This window comes from Rhynchophorus ferrugineus, unplaced genomic scaffold (genome assembly GCF_030347505.1).
Source record: "Rhynchophorus ferrugineus isolate W39M unplaced genomic scaffold, kcgeb_rfMv2 rfM1, whole genome shotgun sequence".
Taxonomy (NCBI): Eukaryota; Metazoa; Arthropoda; class Insecta; order Coleoptera; family Curculionidae; genus Rhynchophorus; species Rhynchophorus ferrugineus.
The window spans coordinates 3,714,055-3,741,988 of NW_027472580.1; the positions used below are offsets into that span (position 1 = coordinate 3,714,055).

Below are 27,934 nucleotides of genomic sequence, written 5' to 3' on the forward strand. Positions count from 1 at the left end.
TATTAATACATTAATAAACTAATAAATATGTTATGTCATTTCACTTATTTTCGACCGAATTACGTCATTAAATTATCCCTATGTGTTGGAGCGAAAGTGTGCTGGTGTATCGAAGTACTTTGGCGGGTATTAATAATGATGGATCTATGAACGGTGTTAGTTGAACATAAAGGTTTACGACACAGAGACCAGACAAAATATTTTAAGTATGGTATTTAATTTTAAATGATTGTTATATATATATATATATATATATATATATATTCCTTCCAATGTATACCTATAGTCCTTCCAGTAAAACAGCCAATATACGTCATAGATGACCTCAAATATATTGCCAAATACAGTTTTTAAGGAGGTAAAATTGGTTTTAAACTCCTAGTTAAAAAGAGATCGAATACAGTCTATACGATTTGCCATAGACAGACAAACGTTGTTAATTAATAGTCAAATTTGGTGCGGCAACATTACGATGTGCTGACGTCATAAATAATGATGACATACATTGGCTGTTTTAATGGATAAAATATATTTAAAGAGTTTTTTTTTTACGAAATGAAAAAGAAAAAACACATTTGAGCGTTGCAGTTTTGAGGGTAAATTCTGACTAACAATAACATGCCATATAATATCAGCTTGATTTTTATATGAAAGATAGTCCCAGAATATAAATAACTGCTTAGATGCTCGACGTCACTAAGTAGATAATTAATTAATCAAATAAAAACGAATGGTTTTCTACACTTCTTAGGACTTCACTTTAATGGAAAAATAAATAGTTACGTTAATTATAACGCATACATTAAGTGAGATATACCTTTGGAAGCTTACGATGCGGCTGCTTTGGTTTTAACAATCTCTAAGTTATTATCTTGATGTCAATGACAAAACATCTTCCCAGAAAACCCTACTAGATATTAAAAATAATTTCACGAAATGCCATTAGAAGTGTGTTCACTCTTACATGTTCTTTATTCGCCAGTTTTTGTGATGTATGAACAATTTAAAATGAAGTTGTATCCGGAATCCTCACCAAACTGTTGATTATAACAAGTGTCGTAACTTTAACTGTTACCAAGACCCTCTGGAAGTTCTAGAATCTAGCGACGACATTGTTCCATTATATACGAAACGCCTATTTAGTTTCAACAGTCTGAAAATTATTAATTTGAAGTCAGTGCAAGCGCATATCACCAAAAATCTCCAATAAGTTTTCCAAATAAAGCTCGAATGCATTAGAAACTTGTGAATGATCTAAGAGTTGATGGATTGACAGTTGGAAAAGGTTTACGGGACACGAAAATAATATTACAATACCGTTACATTGTTACGTCTTCTTTGATCGTCAGTTCTTGTCATATATTAACAATTCAAAATTTTAGAAAAACAGAAGTTGAACCCAGAGGGCCGTCAACATCATAACAAAAATATCAACAAGGGGTAATATGCTCCCTCTACACATTACAAGAATTACCTTAGAATAATTATCAAGCTTTTAATTATAACTTGTTCAGATCAATGCAACAACGCGTAGACAGTTATTAACAGAACCTAATTAATTTTTTGTTTATAAATAATGCTTATTTGCGACAAAAAAGCGATCATTTAAAATTAAATACCATACCTACTATATAGGATACCACGTGGGGAATAAAATAACTTTCAGTCGCTCCGTGAAAAAACGAAACTGAGTCGTTGAGGTAGACGTGACGGCAACAACATAAGCTTCAGTATCGAATTGCTTGCCGTTTTCATTTTTTTTATATCGATTTTTATGCTAATGTGTACCACACCTTATGGAAATTTGTATATGTAAGGGAACAATTCGTAACCTGTTGATGCTGATATGTTTGTATGGTTTATAAAATACCATTTGTAATGGTGCGTCGTTTAGAAATCATTTAATATCGATCGACTTTTGAGGCTAACTGTCACAGTTCATGTTTAGTTACCATTGAAGTTATCGAGGAAATATTTGCGCTCACAAATTACAGAATTGTATTTCATTTTATTTATTTTAGTATTTTGTTCAGATATAAGAAAATTATTTGCCTAATTATTGTTACATTTCGAACAATATTTACTCTATTCTTTGTATCAGCAACAAATTGAAAATATAAGAGATATAGAAGAGAACATCCCTGCTGTAAATGTTATTGTTAATCATAATCTAAATTGTGTGATAATCTGTGTTTTACTTTAAAAAGGAACGAATTTAATTTGTCACCCATCCCATAGTCCAGATGCTAGCTCATAATAACTACTAGCTATTTGCACTTACCCCGGTAGAATCTTAATAAAGTACTGAACTAAACTGAACTGAGAAATGAAGTCTATTTGGCAGTACATGTTAATGGAATATTTTTGAGTAGAAATTTGAATGTATACTTAAATTAGATTTATCTGGATCAAGAACTAATAACCATAAGCGTCGTTTCGTTTTATTTACTCAATGGTACGAAGCACATTTTGGTTATCTTATTGTTGATTCTGTGAACATTTGGGGAATTATTAGAAGGATATTAAGCGAGAACAATTCTCAAGGGGTATACCAGGCATCATGGTATCCTTAAAAATACATTATAAGGTGTAATTTACATGCTGGAGACTAAAATGAAAATTGACACGATTGTTTTACAAATGTGTTTGAAGTTATTGTAAGAATTGTTAATGTTGATCATTACAACTTGATGATCAATTATTATTTGTGTCCAAATGTGTATGAGATCGACTGTTTGTTTTGTTTTTGTAATAACAAAACACACAATTGCTATTGAAGAATTATTGGATGAAACTTCAAGTCATACACATAAGAACAATTTGAAGCAATATTAAATATAACTTGAGGAACTCGAAGCAGACGATGAAAGGTTATAGTCAATAAAAATAAAATAAATAGAGAGATAATCCAATTAAAAAGTGTAGGAAAAATGTTTATTACTGTTTGTATGTCGATTTGTTGTACAGATATAACAAATAATGAGATCAAAATAGGATATCAATAGATGTCGCAATCACTCAATTAATTTCTATATATGTTGAACTTTTTTAACATTTAATTAGTTTTTTATTATAATAGTAATTCCAGTAATTTATAACTAGAAAATATAACATATCTTCATAATTACGATAAATATCAAATATAAATCGGTCAATGCCATTACGTACAACTACACTTTCTGGAGCATTAGCTAATTAATTAAATAAAAAACTGGAATACTGGAACTCACCGGAGAATACCGTCCTTCGCTTAATTAACTATGGCCTTGATTAAAATCCATAACTTGGTCAGGGTAATGTTACCGATAAGAGTTATTAAATTAATTGCAATAATATATTATGAATATCATATCACATTGTCACGTAATTATCATTATTCAAATAATGGAAATTAATATCTATATTGTTAGACTTTTATTATATGTATTCAATTATAATTAACTAAAATTTGAGCCTAATTTAACTAAAATTTTAAAGAATTTTATTTCTTCTCATCCATATTATTAACAATAATAATGTCGAATTAGTTTTTTATTTTAATTTAACGATATTTGGTTTGATTTAATTTTTTAAAATAATTTACTTTCAAAATATTTGATATAATTATATTGATAATATTCTGAAAAATGGCATAGTTTAATTGTATAATTAGTTGGCTTAATTAATAATTCATAATTTCTTTATCTGTATATTTTAAAAACATTTATTTAGTTTTATATATTGTAAATTAAAAATTTTACAATTTCTGATGAAAACATTATTAACTTTTTAATTTAATTAGTTTTTTAAATTAATTAACAATTGATAAACAATAAAAATTCTATTAATTTATAAATTGTTATAATTGTTTGGTGAAATATTTGTAAATATTTTTCTATTTAAAATTAACAGTTCAATGAAATTTTTCTAATTACTAATTAAAAATGCATTTCTTTAGGAACAAATGTTATGTTTATATTCTAATGTTAAATTTTAATATTGTTAAATATATTTAGTACAACCTTAGAGAAATATTATCATATCAGCAACAACTTTTTTACTAAATTTTCCATAAGATTCAGACATTCATTTTATAAGAAACAGCCAGATATATACAATATAACACGTCACGACACGACACCGATAGAAGACATCGTCTCTGTATAGAGAATTATGAGTTAATTTTTCAGTTTTGAAAATGAGAACGATCAAAAATCAATACAAAAAAAAAGTCAATACAACATCGAAAATGTCAAAAATACATACACGCTGTGGTCGACTGCGTTGCCGAGAAAAAAGCTGCAACAAAACCAATTTTTCCTCATATTCCGATTCACAAACAATTTCTCTCTGACCTAGTAGCGTGGAAATTTCGAAAATTAATTTTGGAATTCCGTCGCCTTTTTTACCGAATCTAGTCAGTTAGTGGATGGTGCAAGAGATTAGACCACGGAATATTAGTCACAGTTGCGTTCTAAATGGATACTTACCATTTTTCCTTATGTGGGGTTGCTCGCGGACGATTTACCAATGGGGAACGATCACTCGTTATTTGTTTCGGTCAACGGGTAGCGCGAATGTCACGATTGAGACTGAAACTGTGCGGCCGATGTGATGGCTGAAAATTTGTTGGAAATATCGAAAAATATTTCAGCGCTGACCAGGCAATCGAGCTGCCTCCCACCACTGGAAGACCATACGGTAGAGACGATGTCATAAACACACCATATTCCGGACGCCTCATTGCTTTGCGGGTCCTTAAATTATGCAATGCGATTAATTATTTAGATCCGCAGCATTGACCATGATTATTTTTTATTTGTTTTGCACGGAGTGCTACACGTACGACTTAAATCAATATTTGGTAGTTAGATATTAGGAAGACGAGAATCATTTTCTTCTTGTTTTTTAATACAAATTGGGTTGTCTTAAGATATTCAGATTTTCAGTTTTAAACTTATTTCGTTATGTTAGCTATGTGTTTTGTGAAATTCGGTGGTTCTGATTTAATATTTCTCTACATAAAATAACAGCTTTCCATTTAGTAGTATTGAGATAATTAGTAATCATGGAATGCTCAAAATAAGTCATTTTCGATATTCGGTACTTTCGTTGTTTGATCTGAATAAATTTACTGGTGGGGCGTAACAAAGATTTTTGATGATACTACTTCATCATATCCCAATTGTCGATTTTTTTTTTCAATGATTTAAAAGTGATGATTTTGATGTCAATGATAAAGAGCGCGCTGTAGGAACAAAAAAGTTCGAAGGCAGTGCAAGGCTCATTGGACCAAAAACCCAGTTTAAACTCTCAAACAATTTTCAGACATCTTAACAGTTGTTGAATCAACTATTTCTAGACTTTTAGATGCCATAGAAAATTTCGAATTTTTAAATCGTTTCGACAAAATAGTTTTATTGCTTACCAGGCAAGCGATAAAAGTTGTCCGTTACGAATTGTGACTACTACGACAATTCCAAACTACTGTTACACGTACGACTTAAACCCAGTAAGTGATAAAAAATTGGGTTGTCTTGAGATATTCAGATTTTCGGTTTTCAACTTCTTTCGTTAAGTTTGCTACGTGTTTTGTGAAGTTCGGTGATTTTGATTTAATATTTATCTACATAAAATAACAGCTTTCCATTTAGAAGTATTGAGTTAATCAGCAATCATGGAATTCTCAAAATTAGTCATTTTCGATATTCATTACTTTCGCTGTTTGATTTGAATAAATTTACTGGCGAAGCGTATCAAAGACTTTTGATGATACCACTCCATTATATATAAATTTTTGATTTTGTTTCCAATGATTTAAAAGTAATAATTTTGATCTCAATGACAAAGAATGCCCTGTAGGAACAAAAAGTTCGAAGACAATACAAGAGTCATTGGACCAAAAACCCAGTTTAAACTCTCAAACAACTTTCAGACATCTTAGCAGTTGTTGAATCAACTATTTCTAGACTTTTAGATGCGATAAAAAATTTCGAATTTTTAAATCGTTTCGACAACATAGTTTTATTGCTTACCAGGCAAGCGATAAAAGTTGTCCGTTACGAATTGTGACTACTACGACAATTCCAAACTACTGTTACACGTACGACTTAAACACAGTAAGTGATCAGACATTAGGAAGGCAAGAATTATTTTCTTCTCGTTTTTTTTATACAAATTGGGTTGTCTTAACATAATCAGATTTTCGGTTTTCAACTTCTTTCGTTATGTTTGCTACGTGTTTTGTGAAATTCGGTGGTTTTGATTTAATATTTCTTTACATAAAATAACAGCTTACCATTCAGTAGTATTGAGTTAATCAGTAATCGTGGGACGCTCAAAATGAGTCATTTTCGATATTCGTTACTTTCGTTGTTTGATCTGAATAAATTTACTGGTGGGGCGTAACAAAGACTTTTGATGATACTACTCCATCATATACCAATTGTCGATTTTGTTTTCAATGATTTAAAAGTGATGATTTTGATGTCAATGATAAAGAGCGCGCTGTAGGAACAAAAAAGTTCGAAGACAATGCAAGGCTCATTGAACCAAAAACCCAGTTTAAACTCTCAAGCAACTTTCAGACATCTTAGCAGTTGTTGAATCAACTATTTCTAGACTTTTAGATGCGATAGAAAATTTCGAATTTTTAAATCGTTTCGACAACATAGTTTTATTGCTTACCTGGCAAGCGATAAAAGTTGTCCGTTACGAATTGTGACTACTACAATACAAAAAAGTTCGAAGACAAGACATCATAGAACGTTTAAAATGAATAATTTTCTATATTCGCAACTTTCATCGTTTGTATTCACTGCCAAATCGTATCGAACACTTTTGGTTACTCCATCATATCCCAATTTTCGGGAATATCCCAAAAAAGACATGGGTTAACTTGTCACCTTGGTAAGTAACCTGTCAGTTGTAGTACTAGCTTAGTACTAATATAAGATATATTATGATTATAAGTTATAAGAAAAATATAAAATAACATTTATAATTTTTATTATAAAATTAGAGAAAAAACGAAACATAATAGCGAAATTGAAAAGAAATATTTGATTTACTTTGCTGAGAATAATATTAATGAAAAGATTGTGCTTACTTTTCTGAGTATAGCTTTTCAAAACAGGGCTCAAGTTTGGAAATTGCCACTCCCATCTCTTTCTCTAAATTTAGTTTTGATCTGTACTTGTTTTTTGTTACTGCAACTGCAGAAAACCTGTTTAGTACAAATACGACGTCGCAAATGGTAATAAAACCCTCAATGCTGCAGTTCTGACAGCAAGATATTCGGGAGAAACTGAACTCCAAAATTCAAGCAGCTCGTCTTTATTATATTGGAGCTTAAGGCTGGAGTCACAAGACATTTCTATTAATTGTTCTCTTTCCTCTGTTGGTGGTGTTGATGATGTGGTCAAGTGAAAAGGATTTCTATAACCCAGTCATATTGCTCGAAATTTTCAGGAAAATATTGTTCAAAATGTTTGCTTAATCATGACAAGTGCTATGTACTTATGACTCTCTACAGAAAGATCGAGGATTTTTAATGATTATTCTTGTAGGATGCCATTTAATGCAGAGAAACAGAATTCTGTATTTACTTGATTTTCTTCCAATTTTATCTTCCATGTGAGCAACTTCTTCTAAAACCTAGTGATTTTATCTGCCAATTGCAGTATATGAGTTCCCTGTTGTTGTTTGTTGCAAGAACTTATTAAGATCGTTTAATTTTTTAAATATGTCCCAGGTATATGCCAATTTTGTATTAATAAAGATTTGCCCATCATCATGTGTAATTCTGTATGTAAAAAATGTATAAAACTACTTTCGTAATTCGTATATACGTGCGAGTACACTGCCTCTGAACAGCTAACAAGAGTTAAAAATAAATTAGTAAGTAGATATTAACGGTTATGCTCGACACCCAATTCTTCACAAAGCTTTTGGAAACCTCTTGCTTTTATGTGTTTTGTTTTAATACAGTTTACCACATTGATTTATGTCCATCACAATATTTAGTTCAGGCGTAATGTTATTTACAGCTAAGGCCTCTCTATGTATGACACAATGTGTCTATTTTACCTCTAGTATCATCTTCCATACTGTCCAGACATCTCTCCAGCACCATCGGTGCACGCACCCACACAGTTCTCCTATTTAAAATTATCTTCGAAGTAATAAGATCTTGAATAACTTGAACTAGCTTAACTAAGACCTTGAATAAATCAGTAGCTTTATCACTTTCACATAATTTTCTGCAAAATAACAAATCTTCATACACATTTGTTTCATGTATCTTCCGCACGTAACATATCAATTGAGCATTGTCATTACTATCTATCGCTTCATCGAGTTGAATTGAGTTGAATATCATCGTAAATTTCTCAACGATTTGTTCATTAATATATGCTGCGTGAGGTCATGAGTCCGGCCTCTAATCATATTGTTTGAAAGAAGTACATTTTTTAATTCTTAAGCCATGCGATTCTCCAATCACCACTGATATTATATCAATCACTGAACGCCAAAAGGTTCATCAGCAATAGTGAGGTTTATTACACTTGAAAACATGGTGAGCTACCTTTTAGGAGGCGGGCAATACTTTAGTAGAAAGCGATGCTCTTTAGAGTAAGCCTATTGTACTCTAAAAAACTAAAACAATTATATTGATTCATACGAAAGTTCATATGAATCGAATAATATTGATTCTTGGGTTTCATCAAGATGCCCAGTTCTTGTGTACATTTCTTTATTCAACTGATAAAAGAATGAAACGGTTTTAATGTTTTTATAATTATTTTTAATATAAAATTAATTTAAAGTAATGTAAACTTATAAAAAGTAATAAGAAACATAATATTTGATAAATTAGCATTAGAATAAATATTTAAAATGAATGTACAAAATATTTACAGCAGATAACAGAAAAGTGATATCCTTTATCTTAATTTTTCTGGAACTAATGAAAAATTATGTATATATATATATATATATATATATATATATATATATATATATATATATAAGAAGAAACAGCTAATCATTCATCCCCATCTTATCATCTAAACTCTTTCTATCACATTCAATTATAATTCAAGTATATAAGAACTGTACATATAATATAATAAGAAGGGAAACATTATTGTAGAAGAATATTATCATATCATCATCTAGTATTTTTCAATAATTCCCCTAGATTCGCATTAACCCATCTTAGCATCAACACTAATTTTATAAGAATAAACAATTTATAGATACCGTGCGAGTAATCAAAACAAATGACATCTGGTAGGGGAAATGTATGACGAATTCGACAGGTGGGCTAGGACTTCTCATTTAAACATTTCCTTATAGGTTTTGATGCGACATCATGAACCTGTAATTGAACCCTATTGTTTCAACTGTTTTAGCTGTTTTAAAGTGTTTTTTTTTTCTCTCCAATTAATTTAAATCGCCATTATTATGAATTATTATTACGAATGAAGTTGGTTTTAACAAAAAAGCATTTCTTTGACTTAAACAGAAAAAGTGCATGTACATAATTTGATATATTCTGGCTAAAATACATAGTCTAGATGCATAAGAATATGACGATATATATATAACGATATATCACGTTGCTTTAATTGATGAATACCATACCTATAACCATATCAACTAATTGCTATAAATTATCAAATTATCTATTGATGTTATCCAAGTATATCCTCATTATTTCTTCATTAATTAGGTGATAATTTAAAATATCCAAATAACAAACACTTTATATTCACGATATATTCACCAATGCTTTAACTTTGCCAACACGCAGATAGCGAGGAGATCGAACCGAGGACTCCGTTGCTACTGCTCGAAAACTAACCGAAATACTGATTCAGAATCCTCAATGAGCGATCTTGAATTCTAAATTTAACTTGCGTAATGTGCTTTCCGTATCTATTATCTGTATCTGACTTCATTTTATAGACCTGACGTAGATACAGTAAAATAAAAAATAATATAAAATACGAAATCTATGCAGATAGTTATAACGTATTCGGTTATGATGAAAAGAAGATTTTTTTATTAATTTTTTTATAAAAACTGAGTTACGGAAGTGTATTGTTTAAAGTAACAAGGCTTTGAATTAAAACAAAACACATATAAATAAATATTGAAACCAAATGTTATTTTTTTTTTAGTTGAATGATCATGTTATGACATTTATGTTTCGAAAATAATTTCTGGCATATATCCATCACAACTACTTGTGAGAACTGATATTAGAGCAGCGTCATACATAATTGGTTAACCAATATTGCTAAAATAATATAAAATTCACAAAGCTCTCCGTATATATTGCGTTGGGAATAATTTTCCGCAATTTGTAATAACACAATTATGCAATTAACTAATAAGAATATTTATTTTCATACATATATGTTGGCACGGTTTGGGCCTGAACAACCAAAAACTGTTTATGAGGTAAATTGGGCGGTTGAATCCACCTCAGCAATCTGTTTTAAATTGGTTCTAGATTTTCTTACCGGAAACATTTCAATCGCAAATTTTTCCTGAACTTTTTTTTCTGAAGAAGGCCGGACGAATAATTTCTTTCGAACTAAACACTGAGGAGTTAAGTTATTGTGATGCTTCATGTTCATTCCCCATTCTTGAAACTTTACTGAACATAGTCGGCAAACAATCTTCAATTTATGAAGTAATTCACAGCAGTAACTCCATTTACTCAACTCAACATTTAGTTTGTATTTTACATATTGTATTTTCGTACGTTGAGGTGATTCTGTGAAGATTATAATTCGTGTGAAGATTGCCGAAAAATCATTACCGAAACCAAACCAAGCTTGACAAATTATTGCGACTGTACCATCAATTTTGAATGGTGAAACCGTAGTTTATTAAGTTTCCTTGTGGTACTAGCAGCACAAATAATGGCGAAAATTTTTAAGAGGTCGCGCATAAGAAGTTGTCATGCCAGAAAGTGTCGAAATCCACGGACGTTTGGAGAATGAAGGTGGGTGTGATGGCTGGGACTTCAGGCATCTTAACTAAGCGGGTACATCACATTTGGATATGAATCCACGCGATTGGATTGACCTCTTTAGAGGCGTGCTTGGTGACATTTAGCTGCAATCTGAACAAATTTCTCTACCGTTTCAGGACTTAAATACATAAAAAAATATCAGAGACTAAGGGACACTAAAAACAATAGGTTTGGTTTGATTTTGAGATTAACGTAGTGTCATTCTTATTAATTATTTAGATCACCGGCAAATATTATTCACAGCTTTTAGCCAGATTTGCAGATTGATTTAAAGCAAAAATAACATTATTTGGTGAATAAAAAAAGCTTTGTTCCATCAACACAATGCACGGTGTATCGACCATGGCAAATTTCCATTAATCGAACATATTTTCCAAATTTAGCCCCCTGCGACTATTTCCTGTTTCCACATCTGAAGAAATGGTTGGGTGGTAAAAGATTTGAATCGAATGAAGAGGTTATCACTAAAACAAATGCCGATTTTGAGAAACTTTAGAAAATACATAATTAGGAAGGAATTAATAAATCAGAAAAATGCTAAATGTATTGAGTTAAAAAGAAATTATGTTAATAAATAAAACGCTTTATTACCGAAAATAACTACTGAAATTATTTATAAGATTGGCTTCGACGTTTCAAACATGCTCATTTTCGCATGAAAAACTGAAAACGTTAGAATATAAAAAAAATTGAGGCAAAATATGATAGTTTAAAAAGAAATAAGTCGCACCTTAAGCTCGAGACACCGGCAAACTCAATGTTAAAGAGATTACTTATTGTATTTCTATTTATAGAATAACATATATTATTGTCCTAATATCTTAAACCATAACACAAACTTGGATCATATAATTGTCAATACTCTTAAAGCAGCCTCCAGTTAATTTAGCATCGCAATCAGTTAAAACTGAATAATTACAATGTCACAGTCGGTGATTTGGTCATTTTCTCTCGATTTACACAATAATAAATTCGAAATATTTATAACCTGTCGCCGGATCTCGAACGACTTCAACGCGTATCCAGGACGACGGAAAATGGCCGGTCTTGCGGCTCATATTAAACCGCGTTTTTAATGTTGTTCTATTCGAGAAATCCAAAACATTTCGAATAGCAGGTAGAGGCGTCGGAAAATGTTGACATAACTTTGCGCGCCCACGCGAAACAAAATTAGAACAATGTTAGTTGCTACGATAATCCAACCGTGCTAATCCAGAAATACCTTCGCGTTTACGATGCATGTAAAAAAGGAACTTTGTTGGTAGATCGTATCAATTGTGAAACGAACTGAATTAGGTTGATATTAGTTCGGGGAAGTCATGAAAAGACCACACGCATAATATTTTTTCTTTAATATTGTTTGTTATCACGTACATAATATATCTACTCAAAGTTTTTTTCTATATACGTCATCCAGATATTTAATGTAACAGATCAATTGAAAAGCCTCCGGCCTGAGACATAGGTGGCGCTACTAGAATTAAATCTATATGTTTTTTAGTTAGCCCTAACCCTCAAAAGATGCATGTATAAATTAGACAGCTCTCGAATCATTATTTTGTGAATTACAGCATTTTGAGTGAAGCAACTTGGCTTGAAGCCGAGTTTCCGGACACTGCCCCAGGAAAATCAACCATCAAGGATTAGTATGCTAAGTTTAGATGTGGTGAAATGAGCACCGAAGGCAGTGAACGCAGTGGACGCCCAAAAGAGGTTGTTACCGACGAAAACAATAAAAAATCCACAAAATGATTTTGAATGACCGTAAATTGAAATCGAATAAAATAACAGACACGCTAAAGATATCAATTGAACGTGTACATTATATCATTCACGAATATTTGGGTATGAGAAAGCTCTGTGCAAAGTGAGTGCCGCGCAACCTCACTTTTGACCAAAAACAACGACGAGTTGATGGTTCGGAGTAGTGTTTGAAGATGATCAAGCGTAATAAACACGAGTTATGCATCGATATGTGACAATGGATGAAACATGACTACATAATTTCACTCCGGAGTCCAATCGACAGTCATCCGAGTGGATTGCACGCGATGAACCCACTCCAAAGTGTAAGGAAGAACCATCAACAGCGACTATTACACAGCGTTATTGGGCCGTTTGAAGGACGAAATCACTGAAAAATGGCCGCATTTAAAGAAGAAGAAAGTGCCGCTTCACCAAGACAATCCACCGTATCAAAAGTCAGTGAAAACGATGGCAAAAATTCATGAATTGGGCTTCGAATTGCTTTCTCATTCACCGTATTCTCCAGATATGGCCACCATCGACTATTTCCTGTTCTCAAAAGAATGCTCGCTAGAAAAAAAATTAATCGATTGAAGGGGTGATCGCCGAAACTGAGGCCTATTTTGAAGCAAAGGATAAATTGTACTACAAAAGTGGTATCGAAAAGTTGAAGGGTCGCTATATTCAGTGTATTACTCTTGAAGGGAATTATGTTGAATAAAAGAAACTAATTTTTCTAAAAAATGTGTTTTACTATGGTAGGCCGGGGACTTTTCAATTGACCTGTTATTGCCTGCTGCAATTTCTAATTTCGTTTCAGAATCAGACAATATTTTCCTTTTCATTTTATTCTAGTTAAAAAGAGACATAATGCTGTCTGATAAGTTCGAACGTGAAACCGAACTAGCCTGTCAAAGTTGTCCGGCTGTCAAACCTACGCAAAATTAATCGAAATATTATAATTGAGAGTTTTAAGCCGGCAAACGTTGTTTTAAGGCTTTGTTTTAATGAATTTCAAATCGCCGCGGTTTTTATTGAAAATATTTTTGAACGTGTTGCAGCTGCACTGAATAAAAAACAATATAACCTTAAATTCACCAAAAAGAAACCGTCTTCATGCGATACGGGTGATGAATCAAGATCAGCTTGATGTTAGCTGTATCAGAGTTCAAATAAACGAAATGTATAAAACCAGTAAGTGGTTTTTTCAATCGAAATATAATTTAATTAACACAATTATTTCAGACACAATTGTTAGTCTTAAAAGTATACATAAAAAGCGGGAAAGTGGGAAAGAGTTCAATCTGAATATAATAAAACAACTCTAAAAACTAAACAAATATATACATTAGATGTACTATAATATCAAAATAAACTAAATATGTTTGATAACATTTTTGTTCAATTTTTTTATTTATATTAGAATTTTGTTGTATGTCAAAGCCAAATGAACTAAAACTCAGAGTTGATGCGGCAACATTACGACGTTTTGACGTCACAAATTTAGGTGGCGTATATACGAAATAACTTTGAATACATATATAGGCCATTCAAAATAACAGTGAACTCACGTCATCAATATGTTTAATGTATTGCATGCGCAAATTTTAAATTGGTTTTAGAGTCAGACAATGTATTCCTTCTCATTTTATTCTATTTAAAAAGAGATAGAATGCTGGCTGATGAGTTCGAGCGTGTAACCATCGTCTGCAAAATTCTTAAAAATATTAATTATAATAATTACAGGTTATAAATTGTTTAACGCTTGGCTTGTTATGATAAATTTCAAATCTCTACTTATTATTACTCTGATTGAAAATTCCGAAACCAGACAGAACAGATTGCGTCTCTATAATCGATAATGGAGGCACCCTCTTACCAGTAAAATCCGTTAGAGAGGTAAGCATTTTTACTGTTGAATATTAAGTTGCTGCGGTTTTTATCAAGAAATTAAATACAATATCTTGGATTTACCAAAAATAGTCCGTCCTTATACGAAGGGTGACGAATCAAGATCAGCTTGGTGTTAGCTCTATCAGAGATCAATCATATGAAATGTATAGAAACAGTGAGAAGTGTTTTCAATATAAACATAAAAATATCCACAGAGAGCTTAGAGATATGCAGCTCTTGTAGAGAGGGATGTAGACCATCCTTCTATAGACTGTTAGGTAATATAGGATTTAAATGGTGGCTTTTAAAAGAAAACAATTTTTAAAAGCATATCAAGGGCTTAGTATTTCAATATATATACTTTATGCTGGAAGCAGGAATTGTTAATAATACGAGTACATTCGGTTTAGATGAACTCAATCAGAACACATTGAACAAAAAATTGACAAGTGATGGAATCGTGAACAAATGTTAAGTAGATTGGAAATTAACTTGAATGAAAGTTTCTGAATATGGGAGTATGATCCAATGCTGACAATTTCCAAGACAGGGTGATGAGAGAAAAGAACTAAAAGCCAGTATATAATTAATATACGATAACTGTAGGAAATGTTATTATTGAGTGCGAAATATTTATATGCTCACATATGTCTATAATTATTCAGAATCTACATAGCATTTAATTAGAATATGTGAGAAGAGAAAGTTTACTAACTGGTTTGCGGATATGGCAAATGCATTAGGGAGAATGCAGTGATTACTTGAATGCAGTTGATTTAGTTTTATCATGAAAGATGTACACAGGTAGTAACAAAATAAACTAAGGAGAAAGCAGTGATAATAAAATGACTTTACAAAAAACAAAAACTAAGTGTAAAAGGTAAATATGACCTCTAAAAAAATTAAAATATATTACATGGAATTACAATTGTTAATTAGGTGGATTAGGCCATCAGGGGATAGCACTACATAAAAAACGCGCCTAATCTACAAACTATTGTAACTATAAATAATTATAATTTTAAGTTCCTCCATAACATGGCATTGGATGTCCTATAAAGTTAAAATAAATTATTTGATAGCAGTATTTTTGTTTAGTTATTTTATTTAGGTTAGAATTTTTTCAAAGCCAGAAGTCAAAGCCAAAATGAACTAAAACTCAGAGTTGATGCGGCAATAATGCAACGTTTCAATCAATTCAGATGACGTGGATTCACTGTTTTATTCAACAGACTATATTTTCGTTTATTTTTAGTTACAAAATATATTGAACATAACTTGTGTTGCTACGATGGTTGCCTTTTACATTTGATGCTTGCACGTATTTACGATCAGCAATATGTCGTTAATATTAAATGAAAATATCAAACTATAAATCGGAACAACTCTTAAATAACCTGACATGACTGCCTGCCATATCCACATAAAATAACAATTTTGCATTTAGTATTATAAAGGTCCTGTTGAGGTTTTTGAGTCAAAAATGTAATTTTCGAGATTAATAACTTTTATTAACTTTATTATGAATCTGCTGCGGAAGCTCATTTAACACTTTTAGAATCTTATGATGATTCTACTCCGTCATATCCTAATTGTCAGTTTTATTTTCAACGATAATATAAACAGATAATGTTTTGATAGATAAGATTAAAAATAAAAATGATTCACTATTGTTAAAAGTGTGTAACAATAAATTAGAAGATTAGTATGGGCCTAATTTTATTGAATTAAGAGTTTAAAGTTATCTTGATGTGGCATATTCCGTTTGCTTATTGGATTATAAATATCGTAAAAATATTGTATGAGATCAAAAGTATAAATAAGTCCCTAAAGTGTATAATAAATTATCATCAAGAACATTTACTACTCCATAAAAAAACGTTTAGATCATAATATATAGGATGGGCCATTTATTGTGTTATTTTTAACTGCATTGAAATAAGGATGTATAGACATTTAGAATTAAAGTTACTTTATCAACAAAAAAAGCAGTTTATATCTGAACAAAATCTCTTTTTAACTCAATAAACTTAGTCTGGCATTTTTCCAATTTCTTATTCCTTCCAAATAGCAGGTTTCCTCAAGTCTCCATAGTATTCATCATATTTCCTTGGCTTTGGTGATTTGAGCACACGATTTTTTAAAAATTTTTGTTAAAATTCAAGAAGTTCTCTGCTATAAATGTCTCAAACCCAAACCAAATAACGTAGCCTGCTGATAACCCCTCAGTAATCTATTAATGGATGACAGTTGATGGCATCAGTGATGCATTTAAAATTACTATGCAGAAAATCGAAGAATTCCACCTGGCTTATCAAACTGTCTTCGACCAAATTTTATTTATCATTTTGGAAGCTCATATATAGAAAATAATTTAATATCTGCACATCAGTTTGGTTTAACTTTAGTTTTGTTTTAACAGGATGGAACAATATGCCATACTAACTGTAAAACAATAGATTTGTACGCATTTAATATTAAAATAATTGCGATTTAACTTGAACTTGAACCTTGAACTATTTTTATAGGAATATGTTAAGAACTATTAATATTATTCAAATTAACCAAAAACAATTGATACACTTATAGAGACACACGGTACGGACAATGTGCCGCAGAATAGAAATGATTATCCACGAATGATCGTAAATTATATATTCTTATAGAAAATAACAATCCAAAATGTATAACATCAGCACGTCACAATATTGTCGCATCGACTTTTGGTTTACAAGGTTTACCAGTTTATAACCTCTAATTATTTTAACTAATATTTTAAAGAATTTTGCAGATATTTGGCAACATGGTTCACATGGTAGTATCATCCAAAATCGAATTTGTATATAGTATTTTATATATTTTTAAATGGAATAAAATAAGAAGGAAAAATCGGCTTGAAATTTTAAATGAATCTTGCGTTTTTACAAACTGCAATTTTTGATTAATTTAATCATTATAAAGCTTAATCGGTTTTTATTTAATTCCGCCTTCTCGTTTATTTCAAATCGAACTGACGCCTTGCCAGAACGAAATTTTAGATACGTGCCGGAATTTTATATTCTGTGTCATCTAACGCAAATAGCTTTATTTTTTAGAATATATTTTTATGGCCACACTCGACTTGGAGATGAATTATTAGTATACTCTCTCCATAAATCTTTTGGTTGTATAAAATAAAAGCCCCTTGGCTTTAATATTTATAAATCACTATTGTTGAATACAATAAAATCGCTGACGAAAGTTACCGATCTGAATTATTGGAGCGAAATACTAGATCTGTGAATGAGTACCGAGGGATTTACTGAATGTTTATCAAGAAATGGTTTCTCTTGTAATAAATTGTTCACAGTTTTTGATTTTATGAAACAATATAGAACCAAGAATGCTTTTTATTTTTCGCAATAATATGGTTTTTGCTGCATCAAAATTGTTGCATCAGAAACTGTGTTTCCGTAATAACATTTTCAGGCGTTTGAAAGGCTTTGGAATGATTAAATACCAGTGAAACCAGAGGTCACACGACTTGAAGCCAACATAAGTCTTTTATTTAGTCTTTAAATCGTTTACGCATCATTTTGCTACTTATAATTAAAAATGTATATAGCACAATAATCAAAAACGAAAAAAACGTATATCAAAACCAACACATTAGCAAAATCGATGTTAAACCGAGTGAATTCGTTGGTAATGTTAATAAAATTGTTTGGAATATTCTGGATATGAAGTTTTATCTCACCTGCTCTATAACCCAAACATAACCCCTTCTAACCGCCTATGTTTTCATCGATAAAGAAGGGACTGGGATATGCTGGGCTTTACTTCTTTTAAAGAAAATGATTCCATACCTTCCTTAATATAGGTACATTTTTTTGGCATTTATAAACCGTCTGTAATATGAAGCACAATTATAATTTACGTAAAACTGTACTTCAGTAATGTATTCATTCATATTATTATTGAAATAAACCCATATTTCGGAGAAAAAAAAGCCAGATCGCTTGTAAGGATCCATACATACGGATATGCGGTATATTGCAAAGAATGATTTTGGGAAAAACCACGAAGATTTAAAAATTCTTCTCAACACATATTCCGAACTATAGATGAAAAAAGTGTCAAACACGTGTCAAACTACGTATTTTTAGGAATGTACACTTATTTCATCCTATTAATTATCAGTTTTGGTTTCAATGATTTAAATACTGTGATTTTGATGTCAATAACCCAACAATTTAGAAGATCAAAAAATTGCGAAGACAATGAATTAAAGGACTTATTGAACTCTCTCGGAAAACTTTTAGGCAGCTTAGCAGTTGATGAGCCAACTGTTTTTAGATGTTTACTATTCAATGTCACGTTTTTATTGCTTGCCAGTCAAAAAAAGAGGAGTTTTGTATACCGCATTGTGACTAGTAATGACAAGTGATCTACTTGGAAAATTTCGAATGCACAAAGTCATGGATTAGTCCAGGAGAGTCATTTCCATCGACACTGAAGCAAAATATTAATAGACTAAAGTCTGGTATATATATGTTGGGATCAGCAAGGTATAGTACATTACGAACTACTAAAACTAAATGAAACTATTGCTGCATATGCCTATCGACATCATTTGAACAAACTATTGTTGTAAAAAAGTCCAATTTTTGTAAAAAACAATATTTTACCAATTGTTCTCAATAAATGCCTATTTCATTTAAAGCAAAAAATCATCAGAATACATACCATACGTACCATGTCCAGCAATCAAAGCGGATGGTGATAAATGTTTTAGTCTAGGCACTTCATTGTCACTTTGCATATGTAACTGATTAGCGAATACATTTTGGGATGCATTGAGACTCTTTCGAAGTACTTCACACAAACTCGTTGAATTACACTCGTTATTGATTCTTGGGGAATATCGCGTTTTATAACGTCATTTGAAACATAGTACGGAGTTGTATGATGTATATATTAGACTTGCTAGCTAGTTGGATTCAATATGACCAAATAAGCTTGAGTATAGATTTATACATTAATATCTTGTTATCTAATGATAACTTGGATTTGCGCCGGATAAGCCAATACATTTGGTAGAACTTAAGTCCTAGTTGTTTTCATTTGGCGGGTATGTGCTTCTTCCAAGTTAGGCGTCGATCTAGGTGCATACCAAGATATTTGGCATCTTCTGCTTGCGGTAGTTGACAATTATTGATATAAACTGGTTGGCATGTTCTTTTATGGATCGTTAAAGGTATTATATGACTGGATTTTGTTTCGTTGGCTTTCTTCCGCCATCTTTTCAGCCACATTTGTATTTGATTTAGCTGTTTTTGTAGGTTAATTGATGCTATGGCTGGATCTTCAGTTACAATTCATGAACGTTTACAGAAGCAGCTCGATCATGCGGTCAAGTGGTTCGAATTCTGGAGGTTGCAAATCAACCCCCTGAAAACCCAGGCCATCATTTTCCATAAGAAGCGTTACGCTCTGCGCGTCTCGCAATTTAAGATCGACACCGCAATAATTTCATGGCTGGATAACGTCACATACCTAGGTCTTCACTTCGACCGGTGGTTCGATTGGTTCATTCCCAAATCCAGAAAGCAATCCAAAAAGATTCGGGGATAGCAAACCTGCTATCTTCTCTGGTCTGCCCTTCTAGCAGACTTCCCATCTCCATCAAATGCTTATTTTACAAGATGTTAATTCGGTCCATACTCCTCTACGGATCTAATGTCTACTTCAAGTTTTTTACACCCAACGAGGTCAAATGGCTTCAAGTTTTCCAAAATAAGCTCGTCAGGAGAATATTAAATGCTCCATGGTTTGTCAGAAATAATCAAATTCATAGGGAAACTGACACTCCAGAAATCAAGCACTTCATATCTCAATCATTCCACAAACAACAACTCAGCTCACAAGTTCTTCTGAAAACGCGCTTGTTCGCGAGCTGGTCGACATGCTGGGAGCTTAGCACCGCGTCACCGCCAAGCTCCCCCCCTTTCCAGGCTGAAACAAGCTCATCCGTCGCTACAGTCATAACTTTTGCCCCCATACAACAGTACCCAGTTGTGTGTTAACTCAGGTTTGCGAATCACTAGAATCGCCAGGCCCTCGTGCCCAATAACGGCTGCCCGATCAGCGGGTGCCATATCTCCAAATTTAATGCAGTAGCAGTAGCGATCCACAGGGGTCAACTGTGAGGCGGTTTCGGTTTAGTGTATTGGTAACCCGGTCTCCGCGACCAGGTATGCGTCATGCATTCCACCACCTGGTTTTTAGGCCAGAACAAAAAAAGGCTGGATCTTCATGAGATGATAAGACTGCCGTGTCGCCTGCGTATGTTGCCACAGTAGTTATTTTTGTTGTAGGTAGATCGGCTGTGTACAAAACATATAGTACTGTACCCAATACACTACCTTGCTTCAATATGTTCATGGTCTTGTTTTACAGTAAAATGACAATCTGTGAGGTAAAATTTTAGTAACTCATAATCTGGATGAGGGAGAAGTTTCTTTGATTTAACCTGCAATCCCGTATGCCATACTTTATCAAAGGCCTGATATATGTCTAGGAATGCAGCTGAGCAATATATTTTGGCGTTTGACTTCATATTTATTTTGTTAACAAGTGTATGCACTTGTTCTTTTGTTCCATGTCTATTGCGAAACCCAAACTAATGTTCTGGAATTATATCTGATTTTTCTATTATATAATTGAGCTTCTTGTAGTTTATATAGTTTCTCAAAAAACTTTTGATATTATCGTTAACTAGCGACCCGCCCCGGCTTCGCACGGGTGCAATGCTGATACTAAATTAAATACACACTACAGAAAAAATATGAACGTTGTATATAAAAACATAGCGGCCCGCTCCGACTTTGCACGGACATAAAATATATATGCCTATGTCACTCAATGAAAACATGATTAAAATCGATCCAGTATTTTTGGTTCATTCATTACTGCCCTTGGCCTGCACGCATTAAATATGGAGTAAAACAATTCCTCTTCCCCTATACTTACTATGAAGATTTCCTGCTATCTTTGGAATATCTAAATTCATACAATTTTTATTACATTACACATTTTTAAACGCAAATTTTAAATTTGTAATATCTCCGAAAATATTTGTTTAATTTACATGCTGTAAGGAACCATATTGATCTATATTAATTGCACACTGTATTTAAGGTACTTAATTCGATAAGGATTAATGCCGTATTGCTTAAAATAGCTTCGTAAATAAGCCATTTTCTCACGTAAAAAGTTAACAATAAAAATGGTTAATGTGGGTTATCCCTAAAAGATAAACATATACCATCGCGGACTTTTTTGTAGACCTTTTTATGGTGTACAATACTGTAGTACATTAATTTGATCTAACTCATAGGGTTAGGCAGCGTTTTTGCTAATTGCTAAATAAGCCTAAAAAATAGGTTAATTTACGACATCACGTTAGAAACCTCTAAAATTAGCAATGTTGCCTTAGTATATTATGCATGTATTATACATATAAACCTTCCTCTTGAATCACTCTATCTATTGAAAAAAACCGCATCAAAATCCGTTGCGTAGTTTTAAAGATTTAAGCGCACATAGGGATATAGGGACACACAAGGCAACTTTGTTTTATACTATGCAGTGATAAACTTATAAGCCGGTATGAGGTGACATCTTCTGGTGTTTTTCCTGGTTTGAGAATCATGACTATTTGAGCAACTTTCCAGATGTTAGGAAATTAATTAATTCGTAATATAACTTTGAATATGAATGTTAATAATTTTACCGCCTTCTCTGATAGTTCCTGTAATATTTTTTCGGTTATTAGATCATAGTTGGCATAAAAATAATAGAGATAATAAATTCGGGTGAATTTTGAACAAATAAAAAAAAACCTCTATCACAAGTCGTACTATTTTTTATGACGATAATATTAACAAAAGTAAGAAATAACAAGGATTTACTAGAAAACAGCTGGTAACTAACATTCGAGAATGTTAAAATGATCGAAATAATGTAGAATCCATTAATCCACTTTGGCCATTTCCCAAATAGATTCATGCTTCGAATCATCGCAACGTATAATGTCTTATTTTTAAAATTATCCCACATATCCATATATTACTCCTATAGAAGTCTATTTTAGGATAAACCCGTCGTCGCGTCAGACGGTGTGATCCTAGGTCAGTATGCGGCCAGTAAGAGCCAAAATGCAATGACTCACGTCCTCTTTCGATATTCACCAAATTAATATTTTCACGGAATCGATCGATCCTTTGATCGATTAGACAAAATAGGAAATAAAATACGATATTATTATGTTCGACACCCAAACGTTGTCGGAACTTTGGACATCCATGTAGGTTGGTTTTTTCTGTTGTATTTGGTCTTTTTTTACGAAGAGATGGTGAGTGCGAACCTTCAGCATTTTAAATCGGCCAATCCCATAAACCCCTTCACTACCGCCACATTAAAATTATGACCATCAAGCAGGTGGTTTCAATATAGATTAATAATGTAAATTAATTTTACCGCAGCTGTTTACCAGGTGTATCGGTAAATCCACTCCGGCTCACTTCGGTTTTTTCGATTCGCTATAGAAAAAGTTATTGACCATTTGAAATCACATTTTAAATTGATTATTTGTTGTCGGTAGCGATTAATAATAACTGTTCCTCCAAGTTTCAACAGTTCACAATAAATGACACCAACCTGGTCCCACCACGCACAATGCCTTACGACCAAAGCGATCGCCCGTTACTGTTTGATGCAGATATAACCTTTCATACTTTTGAAGCAACAGTTTACTGACGACTTTTCGATTTTCTATATGCCTGTCATTTAACACATCTAACAGGTCAATTGAAAAGACCCAGGCCTACCTTAGTAAAATACATTTTTTGGCAACATTATTTTTTTTATTCAACATAATTCCCTTCAAGGGTCATGCACTGATTATAGCGACCCTCGAACTTTTCGATACCATTTTTGTAGTTCGATTTGTCCTTTGCTTCAAAATAGGTCACAATCACCTCGTCATTCGACGAACATTTCTTCCCAGCGAGCATTCTTTTGAGATCTGAGAACAGGAAATGGTCGCTGTGGGTCAGATGTGGAGAATACGGTGGATGAGGAAGCAATTCGAAGCCCAATTCATGGATTTTTGTCATCGTTTGCACTGACTTGTGACACGGTGCATTGTCTTGGTGAAGCAGCACTTTCTTTTTCTTCAAATGCGGCCGTTTTTCGGTGATTTCGTCCTTCAAACGATCCAATGACGCTATGTAATAGTTACTGTTGATGGTCCTTCATTTTTCAAGGTAGTCAATGAAAATTATTCCATGCGCATCCCAGAATACAGACGCCATAACCTTGCCAGCCGACTGTTGCATTTTCTCATGATGACTGTCGATTGGACTTCGGAGTGAAATGATGGAGCCATGTTTCATCCATTATCACATATCGACGCAAAAACTCGGGTTTATTACGCTTGATCATCTTCAAGCACTGCTTCGAATCATCAACTCGTCATTGTTTTTAGTCAAAAATGAGCTCGCGCTGCACCCACTTTGCACAAAGCTTTTTCCTATCCAAATATTCGTCAATGATATGTTGTACACGTTCAGTTGATATCTTTAGAGTGTCTGCTATTTCATTAAATTTCAATTTACGGTCATTCAAAATCATTTTGTGGATTTTTTAAATGTTTTCGTGGGTAACAACCTCTTTTGGGCGTCCACTGCGTTCACCGTCTTCGGTGCCCATATCACCACGTCTAAACTAAGCATACCAATCCTTGTTGGTTGATTTTCCTAGCAGTGTCCGAAAACTCGGCATCAAGTCAAGTTTTTGCTTCCACTGTATTTTTTCTATTCAAAAAGCAATATTTTATCAACCCGCGAAATTTCTTTTTATCCGTATTTTTCACAATAACAAAAGTTGCTTCACTCAAAATGCTATAATTCACAAACTAATGATCCGATAGCTGTCAAATTTGTACACGCATCTTTTGAGGATTAGTGCTAATTAAAAACATAAGAATTTTCCGTAGCATATTGTAACTAAGGATGAAAAGTGGATCTACTATAGCGCTAATTCCGAGCGCAAAAAGTCATGGTTAGTCTGGACTTTCCTAGAAGCGCCATAGAAATATTTCTGAGCAATATGGTGGGATCAGTACGTTTACAGGCGCAGATTTGTTTTGTTTTCATCTAACTCAGCTTTGATTTTGTAAATTCGTTATTTTTAAAATTTTTAATTTTACTACACCACAAATAATTTTATTTATCATAATTTAACATTAACATATGAATCAACCACGAAAGTAATCAATATGCTACCTTAGATTTAGATGTAAAATAAAATTCCTACAAATTATAGCTGTTAGACTGGACATTCAACGAGATAATACGTACGATATAGTTGACAGATGTGTAACTTTAACATAACTTTTGGTGGTATTTGTAACAGATAACTGCAATAAAATATGTCAAATTTTACCATTAAAGGACTATTTTCCAGATAACAATATCAGTTTAGTATTATCCCGAAATATAAAAGACAACCCTCGTAGTAACTTTATTTAAGTTCAATATATCTTTTGATTATTTTTAGCTTGACCCTGGTAGTAAAAGCATTTGAAAATATTGATGATCAAATTAATGATCATTTAATGATCGTCGTGGAAACCTTTTCATGTCACCAATACGCTGGCAGAAATATAATACAAAATAACATGTTGCGATGCCCAAAATCGTTTTAAACCTTACTGAGTTAGGTCACATTAAATCATCCTTCAACCACGATTCGTATCGTTATGCTTTTTTTGTTGCTATACGAACACCTACAGCATATTTAATGGGACTATATACAGTTTTAAAGTACGGTCTACTTTTTCTGTATTATCCCACACGTTCATTGTTCTAAAAAAATTAATACACAACAAGGATGAATAGCGTTTACAATGGCGGGAAAGCGGTCCATATCGGGATTAATGAATTGGACTGGCGTGAGTAACTACGTACGACAGGCGAGGTAAAAAAAGATTATATATATATCATGCCATAAAAACATGAAGTTGATACGTATTGGGTTGACATCAAATCTATTTTCTATATACTCAATTATGCGTGGTTTGATGTATTATTAATACGTTAGAAAGCTGCCAAGATGACTAAAATTGCAGACAAACAAAACAAATCGCGAGTTTAAATAGCCCTTAGAACAAGGAATAAGGACTGTACATTTCCCTAAGAGTCCCTCCTCTTTTTTGAACCTCCCTTTTCGAATAATTCATTAGTTTGAACTAAAGGTGTCGGCCTCCAAGAAAAATATCGATATATCGACATTTTAATTAAATATGGATGTCCTTTTCTATATTTAAAAAAATATATCTATATATCGATATATTTTACAAAAATATAAAAAATATTTTATCAACGCGCGAAATTCCTTTTCATCCATTTTTTTCACAATAACAAAAGTTGCTTCGCTCAAAATGCTGTAATTCATAAACTAATGATCCGATATATGTCAAATGTATACATGCATCTTTTGAGGGTTATGGCTAACTAAAAACATGTGGATTTAGTTACAGTAGCCCCATCTATGTGTCAGGTCGGGGTCTTTTCAATTGAAATGTTACGTATTTGATATTGATTTTGTGATATTTTCAGTGCATGTGTCCGCATTTTGAGTGCATTTTTCCACATTCACCAAACATGTAGTAATCACAAACGACCTGGAGATTGCATGTCAACCCACAGAAAACCCAGGCCATCTTCTTCCACAAGAAGCGTTTTGCACCGAGCATTTCGCGTCTTCGAGGAAATCGAGAACGCCGAAATCCCATGGTCATAAGAAGCCACCTATCTCGGTCTGGTCTTCGATCGCAAATTTAGGTGGAATTCCCACATTCAAAAGTCCCTCCATAAAGGTCAAGGTATTGTTAATTTGCTGTTCCCGCTTATCAACCGGGCAGGCTTCCTCTCTCTATAAAATCTCTCCTGTACAAGATGCTGGTTCGATCAGTCGTTCTATACGGCTCCAGTGTCTATCTAAAATACGTCTCACCTAGCCAGGTGGAACGTCTTCAAGTCTTTCAAAACAAAATTCTCCGGAGAATAATCAATGCCCCCTGGTTCGTTAGGAACAGTCAAATTCATAGAGAAATGGACGTCCTCCAAGTTCACGATTTTATATCCGAGGTTTACTCGAGATATTTCTCCACTCTTCGTCTCTCGGACAATAGATGTATTACCGAACTGGTCGATATTTTAGGCCAATAACTCTTTCGGCTCTTCGTAGCCTTATTCTATCACAGCCGACACTACCCCGTCGTGCTCTAACTCCAAATTGTCTCGACCTTCTCCAGTGAGCGATTAACTCATGACTTGCCTGGCGCTTGTGCCTCTTAACGGTGTTACCGGTTACGGGTACCCTCCTTACTAACACTAAGAAGTATCAATTAGGGTCATTGGATCAGCTGATAGGGTGGGGTTTAGTGGGTAGCCCAGAGGCAGCCTCCACATAACCAGTCCAACTCGCTTATTCCTGCGGGTCTTCCCGACCAGGTATCCGTAACAGGATTCCCCTACCCGGTTCCAGGCCAAAAAGAAAACCACAAACGTGACAAAAACATTTTGAATGGGTATTGGTCATCTAAAAATCATAGCAAAAATTATTCCATTCTTATTGAATATAACTTAAACCTTTATATTATAACATCAACTATATTTTAAATTTTAAATTAATCTGTACAATTAAAAGATGATCACAATAAATCATTCTGGTTTGCTGTTGAGAATAAGTAATGTATAAAAAAACTCATTTTGCATACAGTATATCTTCCGGATTATGCCACGCTTTGATTAAAGAGATACTGATTTTATATTGGTCGTGCCGCTAGAGAGAACCAGCAACAACCGGCAATCGTTTACCGAAACAAGAAACGTGTACCGTCGCATTATTTGGTATTGGAGAGATAAGATAGCGATCTAGCTAGTGGCGTTACATTTTAATTAAAACGTGTAACGAGTCGCATAATTGTTGAGTTTTGTTATGCAATGTTTGCCTAATACACAAGTGATAGATGGTGATTATTTTGGCATTTATTAGAACCAGAAATTCATTCTTATCACTGATATGGATTTAATTTTAATGGTGTAAAATTCGCAGATGTTTTACACTAGTTTATTTTAACATTTGACTAACTATATTATTATATTTAAATTTCTTCTGTATGGCTTTGTAGCGACCTTGAGGCATGTCGAATTTTAC

The 27,934-nt window shown here is 32.9% G+C and overlaps 2 protein-coding genes across 6 annotated transcripts in view; one reads left to right on the forward strand and one right to left on the reverse strand.

The window, feature by feature from the left end:
• Window positions 1-27,934, forward strand: part of LOC143202462 (uncharacterized) — a 126,642-nt gene that overhangs the window by 48,930 nt on the left and 49,778 nt on the right. The gene's annotated exons all lie outside the window — the stretch shown is intronic.
• Window positions 1-27,934, reverse strand: part of LOC143202597 (transforming growth factor beta-1-induced transcript 1 protein) — an 83,857-nt gene that overhangs the window by 33,032 nt on the left and 22,891 nt on the right. For 2 of the 5 annotated variants that reach the window (XM_076414252.1, XM_076414262.1), the window contains exon 1: window positions 4,470-4,612. The exons of 2 other annotated variants lie outside the window; for them this stretch is intronic. In XM_076414252.1, the coding sequence (XP_076270367.1) occupies window positions 4,470-4,472 (3 nt within the window). In that variant the 5' untranslated portion in view covers window positions 4,473-4,612. Of the gene's footprint in view, window positions 1-4,245; window positions 4,279-4,469; window positions 4,613-27,934 lie in introns of those variants that run through there. One more of the 5 variants, XM_076414235.1, reaches the window with a different exon arrangement.